Genomic DNA, 20,688 nt, shown 5'->3' with positions numbered 1-20,688 from the left:
GTGGATAGATTTGTGGGATTTCTGTTTTGTGAAAAATGCTGCTGTTCCTGTTTCTTTTTGTCCCAGTAATTAAAGAATCAATTGAATGATTAACTCTCTAAATGAAAAATCTTAATTGTCAAGCATGGAAAAAGATCTTCTATGTGAAACCTTTAATAATTTTATGAGAATTCAGGATGATCATGGAGCGTCCTACAATCCTATAAAAGTTAAAGCAAAATAGTTCACTGGCTGTAACAGAAACTATGTGTAGAAGGAAAGCACTTCCTTTGCAAACATCAAAATTGTACCAGCTCAGACTTTGCTTTTGTAAATACTTTTTTACATTCAATGCTTTGGTAAAGCTCAGTTTACTAACAGCTGTTTCAGAGGAATTGTGTCTGCAACAGAGTCTTACAAGGAAGTAAAAGATTGATCCAAGAGACTTTCCGCAAATGGTGGCAATTTTTTTTTGCTTGAATTTCCGCCGATATTGTCCAGAAGAATTACCCTGTAAAGGAAGGGTACTGCTTGCATTGTTCTGTAGCATTATTATTCTATATAAAACTTGGAAGTCTATTACGAACTTTATTTCAACTGCCTTAATTCCAAAAGCATTGTGGTACCCCTAAGCATTATCTGCTAGCTAGTGTCTATTATATATATAAAACACTTAGTGTTTTGTTTTGTTTTTTTAAATGTTGATGGATCACACTCTATTTCCGTTTGCTTTTAATTTGAAGGAAGTTGTGTTGACTATTAAATATTCTAATTTAAAAAAAAATATTAGAACAGTTTTGAATTCTTTATAAAAGCTTGTTTTTTGGAGTCGTCAGGTGTGTAGCCTCTAAATGAACATATGTATTAAGTAGCAGATTTGGGGTTTAACTGTTAGTTTGAGGTTAGGAAGTTATTTGTCAAATTGAAATACAGCTCACAAAAAGTAGTGTATTAATACATTTAAAGAATGACAGCTAGTCCTCTCTCATGCGAAAGAGTAAACTTTGGTACAACTGTGTGATCCCATCTGCTTCAATTAAACAAACAAAATACCATAAAACTGTTGACTCTGGTTTGAAGTCTGTGAGTGGGGAAAATGTAAGCATTGCTTCAATTATTTGTGCAAAATGACTCCCATTGAATTTTGTCCCAGTTTTTATTTTCAAGATTTTAAATTTGTACAACTTAATATATTCTTTTTAGGGTGATTCTGGTGGACCATTGTCATGTCAAAGCAATGGAGATGGAAAATGGTTTTTGACTGGCATTGTTAGCTGGGGTTACGGATGTGGAAGACCAAATTTCCCTGGTGTCTACACAAGAGTGTCAAATTTTGCACCGTGGATTCACAAATATGTGCCTTCAGTCATGTAACTTGAAAACTGTTTTACTGAAATAAAATATGTACTGAATATCTTCATTAAAACATGGTTGGTTAAAAACTATTCAGTGTTGGAATTTCTTTCCATGTCACAAGACACAATACTGCTGACACAATATTTAATTTTGGAGTACACATATAGCAGTACCAAGCACCCCTTGTTCAAACCTGGGTGAAATGAGTATCAGAAGAAGACTGATCTTGTGGTGGTTGTTTTGTACAGGTGTCTGTTGACACAGGAGAACTGATTATGAATGTATGGCAATTTTCACTCTTACTGTTAGCACAAATTATACACACGTGCAATCGTCTGTCAGGAAATCGAAGAGTCAACTTTCCAGCTCGAGGCAGCTTAAGCCTCATTCACATATCTCTTCTGAGGTGTGCATGGTTCAATACAGTAGTAACAGTGAAATAGCAAATGACCATCAGTACTCCTGCTAGTCCTACATTTCCTGCTTCCTAGGGTGACAGTTGACAGAGGAAGAGAAGGATTGGGCAAGTTAGCCCAATCCGCTCAAATCTGCAGGGCACTGGTTTTTGGAGATCAGAAGTTCTGCAGATAAGCGTGGAACACAAAGCATTAGCAGTATATCTTCTCCAGTTTCTGTTTGTAATTGACTGTATGGTTTAGAGCTGCTAACTCACTATTCCCTACCTTAATTCTCCCTATTGAAGATCATTCATACTTCATCCTCCTCAGAATTTGAATTCTTTATCTGAGGCAATCTTCACAAGATGAATAAATGTGGTGATGTGTGTTATTGCAATGATCTTGCCCTTAACAAAATAAAACCAATGCTTCTACTCTCTGAGAGGTATCTTAACTATCTTAAACATCTATAAAATTGGGTTCTGTGAATATATGTCATTTTAAAAAATAAATCCTGATTTCATTTTTGGAGATGATGTGAAAGAAGTTTTATTTACTCTAGGCTTTTCCTGTAGGTCTCTTTTCCCTGAAGGAGAAGGCAAAGTATCAGTCAATCAGCAGGTTGTGTGTGTAGTGGAGACAGGGTATTGAAGAAAGAGGAGGACTTGAACAAAGCAGTCTGTCTACAGCTGTATTTTGCATTCCTTTGCTGTGAGGATTGCCTTCCAGTAAATCCTTTCTGTAGTGACCTGTGTTTCCTTTGTTTCCATTTGTTTTCTGGAGCACAGGTTTCTTGGGCCAGTTCTGTGGTACCCCCCCCCCCATGCCTCTGGTTGCGTTCTTTGCTCTATAGACACGTGTGTGTGTGTGTGTATATATATATACACATACATAAATTCCCTGAAGTTGTTGGCTTGCTGACTTGATACTGTTATTAATTCCAGACATGTAATATGATCATTAATCGCTCTGCAGTTAATGTTTGTTCTGTGGTACAGGCTTGAGGCTATCACATTTGCAACTGAAAAATTCATGTGGTCTTTAAAATTGTGTGCTTTTTTTTTTTTCTTATAAATGTTTCCATAGATTATATCATATGTTGTCTAGAAATCACATCATTTGCTTTGATCTGTGATTTTTTACATGTAAAGTATGTCTTTTGCATTGTGACATAAATTACCTTACTCCATTATGTATCTAAAAGAAGAAGGGTGCAACCAGTTTGTTCCCAAATTATAGGATCCATGTCATACCCTAGACAGGAAAACAAAGAGTTACAGTGATTGTGACTTTTCCTCCCCACCTTCTTTGATTGCAGATCGCCTGGCTCCAGCTTTGAGCAGGATGGCAAAGGTGAAATGAGAGAAGCCTGGTCTGTGTTGAGGGGAGATCAGTATGCTGTTCTGGGTTACATTTAAGTTTTGGGTTATATTTAATAAATGAGGTTCACCTATGATTTTGTTATTAGGTTTGTTGAAAGGTGTTCGTCAAGGCATCATGATACAGGCTATCAGCTCTGGGCGTGTTTCTGTGTACAGCATACCAACTCCATACCACTCTGAGCAGACTGCTGGGCAGGTAAGAGATATCAGCTATGCTTTATAACAGAAACATGTTCTGTTATGTGTTCTTCATATATGTAATTGTTAATAAATGAAGTAATAGTAATTTCCCTCCCCATTTATAATTTGAAATGACAATTGCAAGGTGACCCAGAAATATGTGGGTTTCATGTGTGACATAACTGATAACATGAAAGGCATGATCTTAATTTAAATCTCTCTGAAAAACTAAGAGAGCAAATACACCAAAAAAAAAAAAAAAAGAGAGAGAGAGATACAGTGGCTCTTCTTGTAGAGCTCTTCTAACTGATGTGTGTCTATCTTTAGGAAAATCCATATATTCCCTACTACCTGTCCTACCAAGAGGGCTTGTGTCAGAAATACCATTTTTTCAAATGGAAGAGGCTGTGTTTCTGGAGAAGATGGTTTCTGGGAATACTGCCTTTGGTTTCTGTAATGGTTACAGTAATTGTGCTAGTCCTGCACTACTCATTCTGTAAGTGTTACTGCCTAGCATAGTGTGAATGGGATGGGTGTTTTGCACTGTGTGAATAGTTAGTGTAAAAAGCTCTGCTCTAAATAGCTAGATATGTAATGTGCGTGTAATTACTGACTTTCCTTTCTCCTTAACATCTTTGCGAAGGGAACAAAATGCACGATAATTAGTGGTTGATAGTTGCACAAGAGTAATGAAGGTATATGTTTTATTCCTAATTGTTTGTCTCTGTTTTTGAATACTATCATGATAATTACTATCGTTTCTTCTAAGAACCTATAGGAACTAACTGTCTAACTTCACTTTTACAAAACAGAATGGATAACTGATTTTTGTACGGTTCTTCCCAAATCTCAATTTATAGACATTAAAATCGTCTTTCTCCAGGAGGATTGCACTCTAAAATATGGAAGTTTAACAGTTAGAGTTTTATTAGTAAATGCTTATCTGAAAGCTTTGCAGGAGATGCTTTTATTTGAACCTATACCTCATTCCTCTTCTCTCTGTTATTCTACTGGTGGAACTGTCTCAGCACTCTGGTTGTTAGTATTTGCTTCTCTTAAGAACTAATGCTTGTTGATGCTAGAACAAATACATTTTTCCACAAGCTTCTTGTTCTGGAGTCTTTTCCGTAATGTTATTAGATGTGGTAATTTTTGATGCTTTTTTTCTCAGCTCCAGCTTTCTCTTTTATATATATTGGTGGAAGCGTGGAAATTCCTAATCTGACTTACACAAATGATCTCAGTGATTCAAAATCACAGAAATTCCTCCTGCAAGCAGAAGCAATCCAAAATTACGTAAGTTCCTATATAAGTATAGTAATTATTTAAAAATATTTGTTACAGAATCAAATTGAGATTGAGGAGAAGATTCCAGTTTGAGGCACATTTTTTTTTTTTACTTTCAAAGTATATAAATTTAAAATAAACAAGTGGCTTGGAGGTGTACCATGTTAGGAATGCAGATAGACAGATATATCTGTCCCTCGCGGTAAAAAAAAAAAAAAAAAAAAAAAAAAAGGCGTCTGAGAGTTTTAAGGTTATGGATGAATTATTCTTAAACAAGCCTAGGAGTCTGTTTTGTTTTGGTATAGTTGAACGCTTTTCCTTGCTACTTACTTTCTCTTTGATCTGTTATTTATTTATTATAGCTTGAATTTGATTCATGACCTTTTGTTTTGTTTTCCTTTAATCCCACAACAATGCTTGCTTTCTAAGGCTTCTCATGCAGGTTTGTATTTTTTAGATCAATACTGTTTCTATGGTACTTGCAAACAGAAGGCTTAAACACAAAGCAGTTCTCTGTTAGCCTGTATTTTCCAAAAGGGCTAATTGAGTGTCTCAGAGCTGCTTTGTGCATAGCCAATACAAGTTTTTATGTCCAGATTGCACGACAGAAATTTGCCACAAATTTTAGATACCTATGTAAACTCTTAAAAAAAAAAAAAAAAAAAAAAAAAAAAAAAAAAAAAGCTGTATTTATAAATGCTTCTTTTCCATGGGTAATTCTCAAGGGTTTTCTCAATGTTCTTGTAAATGTGATGGCTTATTTTTTAATGGAAAATAAATGGAAAATAAATGCACATTTATGATCATTATTTGACACATTTTGTGAAAATTACGAATGGTATCTGTCATATGTAGGGTGTTTGTTAAGGGAAGAAATAAGATAAATACTTTTTAACATAACAGATTATATTAACAGTAAAACATAACACTTCACATTTTCTTTTATAATTTTTTTTTAATTGTCAGTTTGCAGAATCCTATGAGTATTCCACCTTGGGAAAGTACTACTTGAAATCTGTAGTGGCTACATTCAGGTAGGTAGGTTTACATATGAGATACTTAATTATGTTACTCTAGTCTTTTTGGTTGATTTTAAATCAGTTATTTTGGGATAATATGCAGATCTTTATATCAGGGAATGAAAGACACGTAATAAAGACGTGAACTAAGCTAACAGTGTGATTCATGATCTCTGTAGAACTGGTGAGTGAAATGGAGCCACCCATAAACAATTAACCTACTGTTTTTTGAAATCATAGTTCGGCATGTTGTTTGTTTTTTTTTTGTGTGTTTCTTTTTTTTCTCTGCTACTTATTTTGGTTTTGTCTATTTAAATGAAGTTCCTTTTTAACCCCTCCAAACAAAATTTAAATGTGCAATTGTGGGCAGGGCACTCTATTTAAGCTCCTGCTGAGAAATGCAAATACATTGAGCAGATGTATTGCTGTTCCAAGGCTCTGAAAAAATCACTAAAAACTTCTGAAAGGTCAGTCCGTAAGCCATTTTGGAAGGAGGTTCATCACAATGAACAGTCTCTTTGAATCACTGGAACATTACTTTGCATTTGTACTTATGTAGATAATTTATTTTAACAAGAATTGTGTGCAGTGTTGTATCAAAGTATGGGCATAAAATTATATTGTTGTATAGTGTGTAGCCTCAGTTAAAATATATCAAGTAAAATGCATCTAGAACAATATGACCTTTAAGATATGACCTTTTAATTATACAGCAGGGATGGAAACATCCAATTCCATATAATTATTTCAAGGATTTTCTGTTAGGTGTAGTTTTCAGTCTCTGTGTTACTATTTAAGCAGTATATTTTCCAAGTATTTCTAATGTATTTAAAAAAAATTTAAAAAATGTTGAATGAGAGAGCTTTTTGCCACCATGTGAAGCTGCAACCCTTTGCATGGCAGTTACAACTGACTATAAAACTATGCGAGCCAAAAATGCAGACTATTAAAAGCATGTCCAAAATACTAATTACAGTGTATTTATGATTTTTTTATTTATTTTTTTTTCCCCACACGCAGTGAAGGAGAGTATGGACTTCGAGCTTACTACTGGAATACATTCTGGGCACCACAAGATATTGTTGATTCTCTTAAAAAGTTAATCCCATTGGAACAAAAAGAAATCAGTAGTAAACATATCCCTCACATGTTCAGTACTTCTGGGGAGAAAGATTTTGATCTTGTTACAATGGAGTTTTTTGGTAACAATGTACTTGTCATTTAATATCTATTCTGCCTATTTTGCTTTCTTCAGTTTGTGTCTTTGGCTTGTGTAGCTGACAGTTATTAAATTTCAGTTTCAGATTCCACAGAATATGATGTGATGCTAAAATCAGGTAATTATTTTTCAGTTCAAAGCAGTATTGCTTTGGGGGAAAACATATATCCTGTAAAAGGAAAAAGACATTTTCCAAATTATTCTTATATGGGTGTAGGGCCTATGAAACAAGCCAGAGTAAGGATCTCCCTGGCCTATTTTTGCACTAAATAAGGGCTGGTTTGAAAATGCCTTACAGCTTTTAATCTGATATTCTAACTAGAGTGGTTGACGTTGAGTAGTCCCCACTGAATTGCAGTGAGCTGTGGCTCCTTGGCATCTTCAAAAAAGCTACTGCATAAAATTATACAGAATTTATTTACCTTATGACTAGATAATTTTGTTTATACATATTTAGTGTTCAGTCAAATACTGGAGAACTTTAGTTAGCTTTGCCTGAATTTTCTATACCAAACAAGCCTCAAGATTAGCTTCCTATACTTAGTGTTTGCATTGCATGAAGATGGACGAAGAAATGTCAAAGGAAGCAGTAGATTTCCATCAGAGATAATAGCAGTTGCAGCCAGGTCCCCTTCTCCTTGTTGCGTGTGTGATGAACCAGTGGTGGTTGTGAAGCATTGTGCTTCCTTGCTGGGAGCAGGGAAGCAGCCTGGAAGGGAAAGGGGTAGATTTGTGGAAATAAGTGACGAAGAGATTAGAATAGTCAAGAAGTGCAGGTAGGTGATTGTTGCCACCTCTTCTGAAACTTTTGCCAATAATTTATCTTTCAACTTAACAGTTTTTCAGACACTAATCTAGATTCTTTTGTGTAGCGGTATCCTTTGACCTGTATGCCAAGCCAGGTAACAACAGAACTCTAACTCTGATGAATCCCAAGAAGTCTTTTTATCAATGGAGGTTGCGTGTTCCTTCTAACTATGTGGTGAGACTGGTAGTTACCACTTTGCATGGTGTCGCTCCAGAGAACTGTGCATCACACCACTTATCTGCATATGACTTCCTTCTTCCTCTGCAGAACAAGATCATTGCAAGGTATGGTAGTACAGGACAAAGATGTTTTTTGAGCTGTAGAGAAAATCTCTGAAACTGCAGAGTTTTAAATTGATAATTAAACAGGCTTCCAAAATGTAAAACCCTCCAATTAGATCTTAATTAAAAATCTTGAATAAGGTAATGAAAAGATCTTCCATATTATCCACCCTCAGTGATGTATAACTCCATCATTTTTTTTTTGCATTCTGACTATTTTTTCAGTGTTTGATTTCATACAATTATTGATACAGAGATAAAGGCTTTAATTTTTTATAGTACTGTATTCTGTTACTTAGAAAATATGTCCAGTCACAGGCAAACCTCTGTTGAAAACAGGCTTTTATCTAGAGAGGACTTCCTCCCCAAAGTCCCTTTGTAGTCCACTTGCATAAATGATATCAGATGATCTTGAAACAGCTCTTGGGACTAAATGTGAATAGGCTGAAAAGTTTTGGAGCTTGTTATCTGTTGCACAGGTGCTGCACAACACTTCTACCCTGAGCACTTGTGGCCTTTTCAGCACTACCCACTTCTCAGTACTATTGGTGCTACTGAAGTAACCTAATCCAGCACTGATTTTCTGATTCTTCTTTAGGTCTGAAAAATATAGGGTCCCTGTTAGGCAAGAATATCTGTGATGCTGAGCCTGAGTGACTCATCCTTGATGTGATGAAACTCTAGCATTTCATGTAGTACCAATGAAGTGGAAGAATGAAAGCAAAGTGGTAGCCAGGGGAACACTTCTGAAACACAGATGGCCAAATCAGTGTTGTTTTTGTCCAGCTTCTCAGCAAAGATGACAGGATTGTGAGTTTTTTTTTTTTTCCTTTCTCTTCTTTCATTTCATTTCATTTTTTTTTTTTTTTTTTTTTTTTTTTTTTTTTTTTTTTTTTTTAATGCAATCTTTTTAATCCAGGTGGTGTGGATCTGGGGCCTGGTCGCCTCCTGTTATTCGTTTAACTTCATCAAGAAATGTAATGTTGCTTACCTTCTCACTGGACAAAAGAGAAGAAAGGAACATACTAAAAGCTCACTTTCAGGCAATCCCTAAAGTCAGTAAGTGAATAAATATAAACAAATGTCTTACGTAAGCAGATTTATTCCTCATTACCTCAAAAAAAAAAAAAAAAACAAACAATATTGCCCGAATATGTCTTGTATCTGGGGGAATGAATGTTGGTATATAAATCAGGCAATTGTGATTCTGACCCACTGACCCCCATTTATTAAAATAAATGTCTGAGAACTGAACAAGGAATAGAGAATATAATAGAATCACTGAATATCCAAAGCTGGAAGGGACCCACATGGATCATCAAGCCCAAGGCCACACTGGACCACCCAAAAATCAGACCCTGTATCTGAGAGCATAGTGCAAACACTTGTTGAGCTCCAGCAGGCTTGGTGCCCTGACCACAGCCCTGGGGATTCTGTCCCAGTGCCTGACCACCCTCTGGGTGCAGAACCTTTTTCTGACTCCCAGCCTGATCCTCCCCTGTCCCAGCTCCATGCCATTCCCTTGGGTCCTGTCTCTGTCCCCAGAGAGCAGAGCTCAGCGCCTGCCCCTCCGTTCCCCTCGTGAGAGAGCTGCAGACTGCCATGAGGCCTCCCCTTAGCCTGCTCTGCTCGGGGCTGAACAAACCAAGGGCCCTCAGCTGCTCCTCATACATCTTGTCCTCTAGATCTTTGACCATCTTTGTAGGCCTCCTTTGGACACTGTCTCATAGTTTTCTGTGCTTCTTATACTGTCGTGCCCCATACTGCACATGGTACTTGAGATGAGTACCCAAACCAGTAAAGAGCAGAGTTGGGTAATCACTTAATCACTTTTCTTGATCAGCTAGCGATGCTGTGCCTGGTGAACCCCAGGATATGGTTGGCCCTTTTGGCTGCCAATGCATACTGTTAACTTACATTCAACTTGCTGACAACCAGAGTGCCCAGATCTCTTTCCACTGGACTGCTCTCTAGCCTCTAGTCCCCCAGTCTGTACGTGTAGCCAAGGTTGCCTTATCCCAGGGGCAGAATCCAGCGCTTGCTCTTGTTAAACTTCATACAGTTGATGATTGCCTGTCCCTCTAATCTGTCAAGACCTCTCTGCAAGGTCTCTCTACCCTTGAGGAAGCTGACAACTCCTCCTAATTTAGTATCATCTGCAAACTTACTTAGTATGCATATTCTTTGGTATCGAAGATTTTTTTTCTGGTATCGATTTTTTTTCTTCCTGATTGCTACCCAAGTCATCTTTCCCAGAGATTACTCACACTACATAGATAATGCTGTTTTCCATGAGTAACAGAATCAGAGTAGGCAACCAGATAACACTACAGGCACTTTGTCTAGACAAACGCCCCAGTGGCAGAGTAGCACTACTACCAGTTTTGCTAACTGCTCCCCAGCTCAGGGGAAGTGTGTTGATGAAAAATTGAAAACGAGAGCAAACACTTCTAATATTAATCTTTGATCCTCTTCTGAAAGCACTTTTCAATGTAGTTGACTGTATAAGAAAAGTGGATCCAAGTCCCAAGAAATACATTCCAAACCTGTGGAGTACTATGAATTTTTCAGATGTTCTGGGTGATTAGTAAAATATTTTGGATGGGCCCTAATGCTTTATGGGAGATAGAAAAGATTCACAAGAGAAAGTTAACCCATGGTTATTTGGTACAGTCCAAATGAAAGTTTTTGACATTTAAGAAGTCGGTTTTTTTTTTTTTTTTTTTTTTTTTTTTAATGTGGAACAAATCATAGAGGATAGCATATCTGTAAGCTTCTGAGGAGGTTATCCATTTGAACTTATGCTTCTGTGGGTGTTGTTTAATCAAACACTCTTCCTATGGGCATTGCAAATTAGAAATACTTCGTTCTGAAGATGTGTGCTCAGAATTATGTAACACCCAGTCTGTGCATCAAAATTATGGTACTTTAAAAAATTTCTTCAGTTTCACTAACATACATGTTTGCATTCCTTTGTTAGCTAAAGGAAAAGCAAAAATAATAGGGGATGGATATCTAGGAGAATTTATGGTAGAAACTGAAACCTCAGAGATATTGCTAAGAAGTGGTATGCATTTTCAGACTGAGAAATGACACATTCAAACTTCCTGGTTTACATTAAGATAATCAGAGTTTTCACTCATAGAAATTAAAAAGCATTCAATTCAAAAAATGTCCACAGAAAGGTCAGAAGGCAACTAGAAACAGGAGGAGGGATGTTCTATCGTGTATGCATTTGATTCATTCTTCCATTTCATGTCAAAGAATATTTTCTTAAAAACCCAGTCAGAGGTGTTCTGTACGTATTCTCAATTGAAATTTGATTAAAAAAAAAAAAAGTCAGATGAGGAAGCTGGAAATTACACGATTCTCAGTTAATAGAGGCAAGAACTGAGTTTAATCATGTTACAAATCACTATTCCAACTCTGCATAGAGAAGGATCCTAGCAAGTGAAGTGGGCTCACTAGTTTAGCGCATTTGAGCTAACTGTGTTTGTTTTTGATTTATTTCTCTCCCAGTGTGTGGTGGTCATTACATATCCTGGAATGGAACTTTGAGCTCTCCTTACTACCCGAGTTACTACCCTCCAAATATTGACTGCAGCTGGATCATCCGAGTAAGTGCTGGGAGCTTTTCTGAGTTGTGGTGACTTACTTCAAGCGATATAGACATAAAACTGGCTGAAATGTTTTTTGACGTGGGTGAAATGAAGGGAGAGCATGCTAAGACCACTGCACCTGACTTATTCTAGTGCACCCTGTGTTTTCTTTCTTAATGTACATGTGCCATCTATGGGAGAGAGAAATTTCCAGCTTCCAAAAGGTTGTGTTACTAGTGACAGATGTCAAAATGGTGGATAGGATGGCAATTCCTAACAGCCAGAGTAAATGGCTAATAGTCTGTGCTTTGCTTCTATATTAGGAAAAGAAATTATGAGACATGATTTACATGACCTTGTAATACACAATACACTATTTCCCTAAATTGTGTAGAAGCAGGACCTTCTTAATTATTTTATTTGACCTACTGGAACCACATGATAATGCAAACATAGCATGAACCTCAAGATATAGTACTTCATGTTGGCTGCAGGAAGGTTTTATCTGGCGCGTTCTGGCCAAAGGTTGGCCTAAAAATATTTCTATATATATGTTTAAATTAGAAAGTATTTGGTTCTTCAAAGGTGCTGAAGTGCATCATAAAGAAGAAAAAAAGGCAATATTTTCTATTTGATAATAAGTAAACAAGACTTACTATCTCAGAAGCTTAGGCCTTTTATGGTTTGTGGTTGTGTATGTTGGGATACTTGTCCTTTTATTTTTAGGCACCATTGCCAGCCTACAAGCTCTCCTTAAAAATCCTTGTAATACAAATTCAAGAGAAGTCGCCAGGGTCCAGCAAATGTGACAAAGATTGGTTAGAAATTGAAGGAGTTAGGTGAGTAAATACACTATTTTCTGACACATTAATGTGTTCTTTAATGTTCTATGCAACATGAAACACCTTAAGGAAAAAACATCAGTGTAGAATGATACATTTCAAGAAATAAAGGCATACTTTCATTGAATTACAGTAGAATAATATTCTTAAACCTGCCCTAGTACTAAGCATTTGTCTTTATGTTAATTTAAGCATCCTGCTTTTCCTGCAATGGTAAATATTTACTTTGCTGTGCTGCTTGAGAGCAACCACATGGAAAACTGTGGGATTTTATACAGCTGCAGTGAAACTGTGAATTCCTGGATGTGATACTGGTGTGGGTGAAGAGCTTTTGTTATCTGAAATTTCATTTTCTTTGCAAGTTACTCTTTACAGATTGTAACTGTTTTCAGTAAATAAAGCAAATCGGGAGGGGGGGGGGGTGTTGAGGAGGGAGAAGGAGGAATATTCAGAGTGATTTGTCTCTTGGAAGGAATGTACTGAAATGGCAACAGCTTTTGGGTTTGGTTGTATGATATCATTGCTGGATTTGTAACCTCTGGAGTTTGCTAACCTAAATGGGAAAACTGAAGGCAAACATACTAAGAAATGGTTGGTATTTATAAGGTAGATTCTGATGCTGATTATCTTGCTGTCCCAGGAAAGCTGTGGGTATGGTGGGTTGGAATGGAGTGGACAGCATTTGCAAATAGGCTTTATAATATTTCTGTTGCGCTGAAAAGTTTTTAACACTTAAACCACCACCCCCAAAAACAAACCAACAAACAAACAAAAAAAAACAATGACAACAAAAACTTATCTTTACTACTTTTTGGCATTTGTACCCTTCAACAGTAGAAGTAACTGGGTGGTAATGGTCATTTTGATTAGAAATTCATTGTTCTCTCTTTTGCCTGTCAGATACTGTAAAGATAATTCAGAAGACATCAGAAACAAAGAATATGGCTATTCTGTTGCAATCAACTTCCATTCTGATGAGCTGGTCACCCATAAAGGGTTTTATATTGAATACAAAGCCTTCAGTCACACAGACCGTAAGTGAATAAGCATACACTTGGATTCTTAAGGAGCTTTGACAGACAAACAACACACAAGAACTCCATGTGCCTTTTTTTCCTTATTTTCCAAGAGGAATGCTTGAAATGTTATTGTGCATTTTATTGAACAACTAGATGTAGAAAGTTGGGTACATTATGCTTTTAGTTTCTAACTATTCACAAAATTTCTGTAAAATGGAAAGTGGAAATACAATTTTTTGACTTTCTGTAGAACTAGTTATTTGGTATTTTACCAACAACTTAAAATAGCCAAGCTGCAAATAGTATGGCAGAGAGACTCTAAGCACAACTATTTTGCCAACATGAGTGTTTTTTTTATTTTTTGAGACATCCAGAGGGTGAAACAGGGATTTAAAGAAGATGGAAACATTTACTTGTGTTTTTAATTAGACAAGACATATATGCAGTATATTCTTTGTAAATGCTTACATTTTAATAATTTCTAGATACGTTCTTTCTCTTTGTATCTAAACAGACCAGCTTCTTTTTCCCAGTTAACCTCTAGGGAGCTAAGTTCACTGTGACTTCAAAAGATCTGATTGTGAATCCTCAGATCCTCGGGTTGCTTTTACCAAGTGCACTTCTGTTTGTTGTTGTCTTAGAAGTATTTATGTCTGATATACATTTTTTTCTTGCATCTCATCAGAAATAAGGGCAGAGTGACTCCTGCTTCGAGCTCATGCTGGCTGAATAGTGTGCATTTTCCTCCTGCCAGCATCATGTGCTAGGCAGTGAACAGGATTAAATGACTCCAGGTTGGAATTGATTATAAATAGATAAATGTGGGACAAATGTATTTTGCCCTTCAAACTGATTTAGCTGTTAATTTGCATTCAGTGCTGGAGGGGAAAACATTTAAGTCTCCTTGACCTGGAGAGAAGCAGGAACTTTTTGTATGCTTATTCTTCTACAGATATTTGTGTATCTGTGTGTAGAAGCCAAATCCTAAGACTTTTTTTTTTTGTGTGTGTGTGAAAAATCTGAAGAAGTGGAAGAGAACAAACATTTCTGATATATTGCTGAGAAACACCTTTGCCTAGATATTAATAGTTAGTTTAAGTGAAAGTGAAAGAATTTCTAGTTGAAAGGCTGTTTCATAATGAAATTTCTAGGCCTGAAAAGTGTTTCATAAAACATTTACATCAAAAAATTTGGAGTGTAGTGGGACAGAGATGAATGGCTAAAACATTTTTATATTAGGAAACTTGTGATACTAAACCTACTTGTGACTTTTTTCCTTAGATCCTTGTGTGTCAAATGTATTATCTTAAAAAAAAAAACAAGTGAAAAAACACAGATGCTTGCTATCAACTGTAATATGTACCTCTGCTGCATTGCTTTCAACCCTCAAAGTTGATCTTAATTTATGGAAGTTAATGTGAATTTAATTTTCTACATCCATTTAATAAATATTGATCCATTTAATTCAGACAGCTTAATAAAAATCTTTGACAGATTATGCCAAGTGACATAGCACTTAGTTTTTTAGCTTTCAGTTGAGTTTGTAAATGAATTAGCCTTGTTATTTAATAGCCATTTTAACATTTCTTTGTGACACAGTCCTGCCTTAATGAATTTAGTCTGTGACAACATGTTAGTGCCATCAATTTCTTGTTTTTTAGCTTGTCTTTGACAATTCAGATGTACAGATGGAACGTGCACTTCTTCAAGCAATCAGTCTGATGGTTGGAAAGGATGTTCAGATGGTAGTGATTAATTATTGGTAGGGCAATTATTTCTTGTTTGTGTCCTGTAATCAGTTTGTTGTAGGATATTTGGAAAGACTGAAGTCTATAAAGTACTGGCGGCTATCTTTAAGGTGACATGAAGGATATGGGTAAAAATTGAAAGGTCTGGAGAAGAGGCCGTGTCATGTATCCCTATAAAGAGTGGGAGAACAGGAAAAAATATAAATTTTATAACAGTCTTCACAAGTTAAGCTTTAAAAAAAAAAAAAAAAAAAAAAAAAAAGGAAACAAAGCAACAAGTAGTTGAACTAAACTACTTGTAAGTATTGAAAAAAATGTATCAAATTGTTAAGAGCAATCATGATGGAGTTTTTGATTTTGTTTTTCATCTATGCCTTGAGAAGGTAAATATAGAAGTTGTACTTTAACAATGTATTATGTCAGAAACTTAGGGGAATCAAGGTGAAAGCAAACTACAGAAAACTGTTTTCAGAGTGTGATTGCCAGTGGTTCATTGCCAAAATGGATATTTTCTTATATTGTTATTTTGACAGTATCTGCTGTCAGCTCATAATCTCTGATAGTGATCTATATGATGGGCAGATGATTACAAAATAAAAAAAGTGCCACACAGTGGGAAGACGGACAGATTTTTAAATATATCTGATGAACTGGAGAATGTGTAGAGAAAATTATATTAAATTCAAAAAATTATATTAAAAATTATATTAAATTCAAAAAAGTATAGGTTTGAAAATAGGTAATTAAATACTTAGGTGGCTCAAAATCTGGCTTGAGACTCACAAAGTCATACAGTTGTTTTTCTTTTTTCTTTTTTTCTTTAAAACAAACAAAACCCAAAAAGCATCACACTAGGACATAAGACAGAAGTTCTAAGAGGTCTTCCCAGCTGCCTGTGGGAAGGCCTTAGCTAGAGTACTATATCCAAATTGCACATCAAAGAAGATGGGAAGCAATGAAGAGGTTCCAGAAAGAGTGACTAGAAAGTAATCCAGTGTTAGAGAGCAGATCACAGCACAAGTTAAATAATGCAGTGAATCTTCCCATCCCTTGAAGCTATCAAGAAGGTAGATTTATGTCTGACAGAGATGGCACAGTATCATCAAGCTGACCTGTAGCAGGCAAGGCAGCACAGAGCCACTAGGCAGATATGAGAGAGAAAGAATTTACAGACCTTTCTTCTTCAGGTTGTGAGCCAGAACAGTTGAACTGTGGTGATGAGAACTGTAAGCACCAGTATAAGATCTGTGAAGGTGATGATAGCTGTGGGGAAGACAGTGATGAGAACTGCTGTAAGTATATATTTTTAGTTATTGTTTGAGAGATGGTGCAAGGCAGAAGCAGGGATATGCTCATTTTCATTTTTTTTCACAGATAAACTGTATCTTTAAGTCTGTGAATCTTCCAGTAGACATGCTGATTAGAAATAGAGTTGAATTCTGTGTGTGTAAGAAACAAAGCCAAGCTTTTTTTTCCTTCTAAGAAGTACTTTTGTAGTAAATGTCCATTAACTTGCTGGAAAAGACTTTAAGCAGCTATTGCTAATTTTGATGGCCAGCCTATACCATCTTATTCCTCCTACAATAGAAAATATATTTTTCAAAGGGCTCCCCCTTCCTTTTTGTGGGTTCTACTTGTCTGAGTAAGTATACAGTACAGGTTTACGTGAATTCTTCAGATTTTTCTGTCCATAGTTAAGAAAAGTTTGGAGAAGTGCAAGGAAAGCAAACGGCATCTCCAAATGCCTATCAATAATAGAATTAAATACACAAAATTGAGAAGCTATTTTTCTAACTTAATGAAATAATTTACCTTTAGCTACTCTCTGCTGTGGTTTAACTACTAAGTATTCCCTGCTCTGTTTTTGCAGCAGGAATGATTCATGCTGCTGTCACAAGTGGTTGTCACTGTATAATACAAATGATATGCTCAGCCTCCTGATAAGGACCTATGACTGAAGTAAAAACCTGTTCTATTTTGATATTTCTTCAAATACTGATCCCTGTGCAAATGAAACATAAGGTATAGCCACAGAGATCCACTGGGGTTGTAAATGAATCCTTAGACATGTCCTCTGACCTACAAACTCAATGACTAAATGTAATAACAGTATTGTTATCTAAGAATCCTGCTCAATACTATCTAATTTGCAAAAGAACTTCAATTCTCTTCCGATGTGATCTTAGTGTTACAGTCATCCTACTTCACACTGCCTATTCATAGAATGTGAATGGAAATGATTCTGCATTATTACTGAATTTAGTAGTTCTGTGTATTTTGTCATAGCACTAAGTGCAAGTTTCATAATAAAGAAAATGTAACATGCAGAGTATAACTAGTTTTTGGGATAGTTTAGGCAAATTCTTGAAGCTAAATCCAGGATAACAAAGATTTATTTGGATGACCTAACCACAGCTTGATGGTGATCCTGTTAAAATAGCAATTTTTCCCTCAACTACTGACGGATCAGTAACAAATAATGTAAGGGAGAGAAACATAAATTTGGGGAATTCTGCCCTTTTTTTGCCATGTGCATGTTCTTTATGCCACTGTTAATGATATTGCTGGTACTACTAATGCCTCCCTAAGGAGTTGCTGCATTTTGCCTCTAATATCTGCCTTGCTTTGAATCTAAGGTCCTTGAAGTAGCCAGCAGTATGTCCTTGTTTGCTGGAAAAATCCCTGCCACTGTGTAGAGGTCACTATAAACAACTGATAATAAGAATGATAGCAATGGATGCCCACTGCTGAGATCTGTCAGGATTCCTGCATAGTAAACTATGATAACTCTTAACCTAAATTTTCTTGGAGGAAGATATAAAGCTCTTCTATGATATGTGCTCAGCTTTCTCTTAAAAAGAGAGCTGACTTCTAGATGATATCTGCTACATAGATGTATATAGTTGCAATGCCACTACTGTTGGTGAAGATGAAACAGCAGATCTGATGAGCCTAGTTCACTCAGTTTAGAGTTAAATAAAATGGGAGTGAGGGCAGTTGAAGGCTCTGCTGTCTTTCCTCACAGATGGTGGAGACTTAAATTAGTGCAATCGTTAATCTGAGTAGAAGATTCCCACTGTCCTAGTCAATACAGGGACCAGTTTACACCTGCACAGACTATGGCTTCAGGCACGTTGGAATGTGTGGCTTTGAACAACTTTCACAACAGATGAGTACGTTGAATGTGCATGTTTTTATAATCACTTGAAATCATGGCTTTAAACATGTGACATTGTCTTCTCTCTCATTTCAGCCTACAAAAGTTGCTTCCCTTATACATACAAATGCCTTAATGGTAAATGCTTGTTGAAACCAAATCCTGAGTGTGATGGGAAAAGAGACTGTGCAGATGGATCTGATGAAATGAACTGTGGTGTGGTAACATTTGTTTGAAGATTAGTTAATGACATGGTAAACTAAGTAAGGAATTGATGCTATGGTCAAGTAAAAGTTGATAACATCAGACTTGAATTTAAAAAAAAATGCTGGTAACATCTGTATGAAAATCTCTGTCTTGAATTTTGTGCTTCCTGTTTTAAACTCACTGATCCGTCTGTGATGACTTAATACAAGTGAATACACGTTTACAATTTATTAAATTAGTAGGTCTTAGTGTTCATTTGAGCCGAATGAAATAATTAAGGATCTGTGTAAGGAGAGAAGGAATAGAAGATCTTATTCAAGTAATGTTTTGGTAATAATCCAGTTTAGGATTGTCTTTCTGAGTTACTAACCTCCTAAGGGATCTGTAAGCGTGGATAGGCAATGTTTAGTGTATTCCTAATGTACCCATTGAGTGAAAATGGGCAAGTACCCTTACCTTTGTTCCAATTGCACACTAAGAAAATATGTTTTTGTTTTTGATTGGTTGGTTGTTTTTTATTTATTTTATTTTTCAGTGGCTTTGTGGCATGTAGGTAAGTGTTTATGCATTAAGCATGACAAAGTAAAATGACCTTGCATTTTCCTTTACTAATTTATTCTCTTATTTCTATTAGCTTGTGGAAGACACCTGCTTAAGAAAAATAGGATTGTTGGAGGTGAAGATGCAAAACCTGGAAAGTGGCCCTGGCAAGCAAGTTTGCAAATGGGAGCACATGGACATGTTTGTGGTGCATCTGTTATTTCCAAGAGGTGGCTTGTGTCTGCTGCCCATTGCTTCTCGGATTCTGATTCTGTAAGGTATGGAGTGGTTATGCTGTCATAGAGTTTTGCAATGTGAGGTTTGATAACCTCAAAATGTTGCATTCAAAAGTTTGCAGTAGGTATTCCAGGTGTATATAAATCGAGTCAGCATATAACTCTGTGACGTATTGGTACACAAACCCTTGACATATTATGCTGGCTTTGAAAGTCTCAAATATTGGAAGCAATTATTCTGCTTCCATTGACAGTGAATCCTGCATGACAAAACACACTTTTGTTTTTGATTTAGGGTAAATGTTGTTGGTGTTTCTTTAGTTTTGTTTGGTTATTCCTCCCCTTTTGAGTCTACAGCCTTTCTCTCACAAGAAAAGAACTATTTCTTGATAAGGAGCAAATAAAGCTCACCAGTGTTCAGCTGAGGTAGTGTAAATTGAGAAGGCTTCTAAGTCATTTACGTTTCAAAATGCATAGAAAACCATGCATTTCAATTTCAGTGATTGGATGTATTCTGGACATAAATGGCAATTGCTGAAACTAAGATTGGATTCATGGTAGTACGCTGGACATCATTTACCATAAAGATTTTGTAACCTTTGTCTAAGACAGTCTTTTACTCTAAATTATACAATATGATTGCACATACTCAAACACGATTGAGATCATATTTTTCCTTGTCAAGAACATCACAGTTCTTTTGTTGCAATGTGTATATGTACTATGATTGCACATACGTTTTTCAGTTGATGAAGAAAGCATCATATGCCTGTGTTTTACATTCAAGGTAAAACAAATGCCCTCATGATAATACTTGTTACTAATCCGCTAGCACTAGTGTTGCATACAGTAGGGGAATGTGCATTAGTGCATTAATGGGAGAGGAATTATGCTGAATAAAGGTTGTTGATACATTGGAGACATAGCAATTCAGAGCGTGTTTCCATGAAGTAGTCTAGCTTTTATTCAGCATAAAGGTGGCTGTACACAAAATTTTCATGAGCTGTAAATGCATCCCAGTTATCCTTAAATGACTGGATGTTCTCTCTTTTCTCCAAAGGACAGAAACATGTATGTGTACAAGCACAAAAAAGCTATTTTTTTCCAGTTCCGTATGCCCTGGTGCAACATGATTTAACTTGAACTCTGGTATCTGAGGCCTAACAGCTTTGCTCTGTTGCAAAGTGGCAGCATGACTGTTAGAGAATTCTCAGAATAATTGACCATTTGTAATTTGAGTAGGGTTTTGATGCTTGTGCTTTGGACCATAAATATTTGAAGACTGCAGTGACATGCTGAAATAGAATATAGTTATGTTTGAATAGCTACTTTCAAGTTTAATTATCCAATATGCACAAAGTAATTTTATGGTTGAAACAGGCATGTTACTTAGCACAAGTATGACCAAGACCCTGAAGAACCATTGCTAAT

The 20,688-nt window shown here is 36.2% G+C and overlaps 2 protein-coding genes across 13 annotated transcripts in view; both read left to right on the top strand.

Moving 5' to 3' along the window:
• Positions 1-1,424, top strand: part of TMPRSS7 (transmembrane serine protease 7) — a 44,522-nt gene extending 43,098 nt beyond the window's left edge. For all 11 annotated transcript variants that reach the window (XM_068693094.1, XM_068693060.1, XM_068693069.1 and 8 more), the window contains one exon: positions 1,183-1,424. In XM_068693094.1, the coding sequence (XP_068549195.1) occupies positions 1,183-1,353 (171 nt within the window). In that variant the 3' untranslated portion in view covers positions 1,354-1,424. The remainder of the gene's footprint in view (positions 1-1,182) is intronic.
• A 5,404-nt stretch (positions 1,425-6,828) lies between these two features.
• LOC137861723 (suppressor of tumorigenicity 14 protein-like) overlaps positions 6,829-20,688 on the top strand; it is a 32,462-nt gene continuing 18,602 nt past the window's right edge. For both annotated transcript variants that reach the window (XM_068693130.1, XM_068693138.1), the window contains exons 1-8: positions 6,829-7,912; positions 8,829-8,968; positions 11,429-11,526; positions 12,235-12,347; positions 13,251-13,384; positions 16,305-16,409; positions 18,371-18,490; positions 19,116-19,299. In XM_068693130.1, the coding sequence (XP_068549231.1) occupies positions 7,746-7,912; positions 8,829-8,968; positions 11,429-11,526; positions 12,235-12,347; positions 13,251-13,384; positions 16,305-16,409; positions 18,371-18,490; positions 19,116-19,299 (1,061 nt within the window). In that variant the 5' untranslated portion in view covers positions 6,829-7,745. The remainder of the gene's footprint in view (positions 7,913-8,828; positions 8,969-11,428; positions 11,527-12,234; positions 12,348-13,250; positions 13,385-16,304; positions 16,410-18,370; positions 18,491-19,115; positions 19,300-20,688) is intronic.

Source organism: Anas acuta, chromosome 1, assembly GCF_963932015.1.
Source record: "Anas acuta chromosome 1, bAnaAcu1.1, whole genome shotgun sequence".
Classification (NCBI taxonomy): Eukaryota; Metazoa; Chordata; class Aves; order Anseriformes; family Anatidae; genus Anas; species Anas acuta.
The sequence above is the reverse complement of the archived record's forward strand: the minus strand, read 5'-3'. Positions and strand labels throughout refer to the sequence as shown.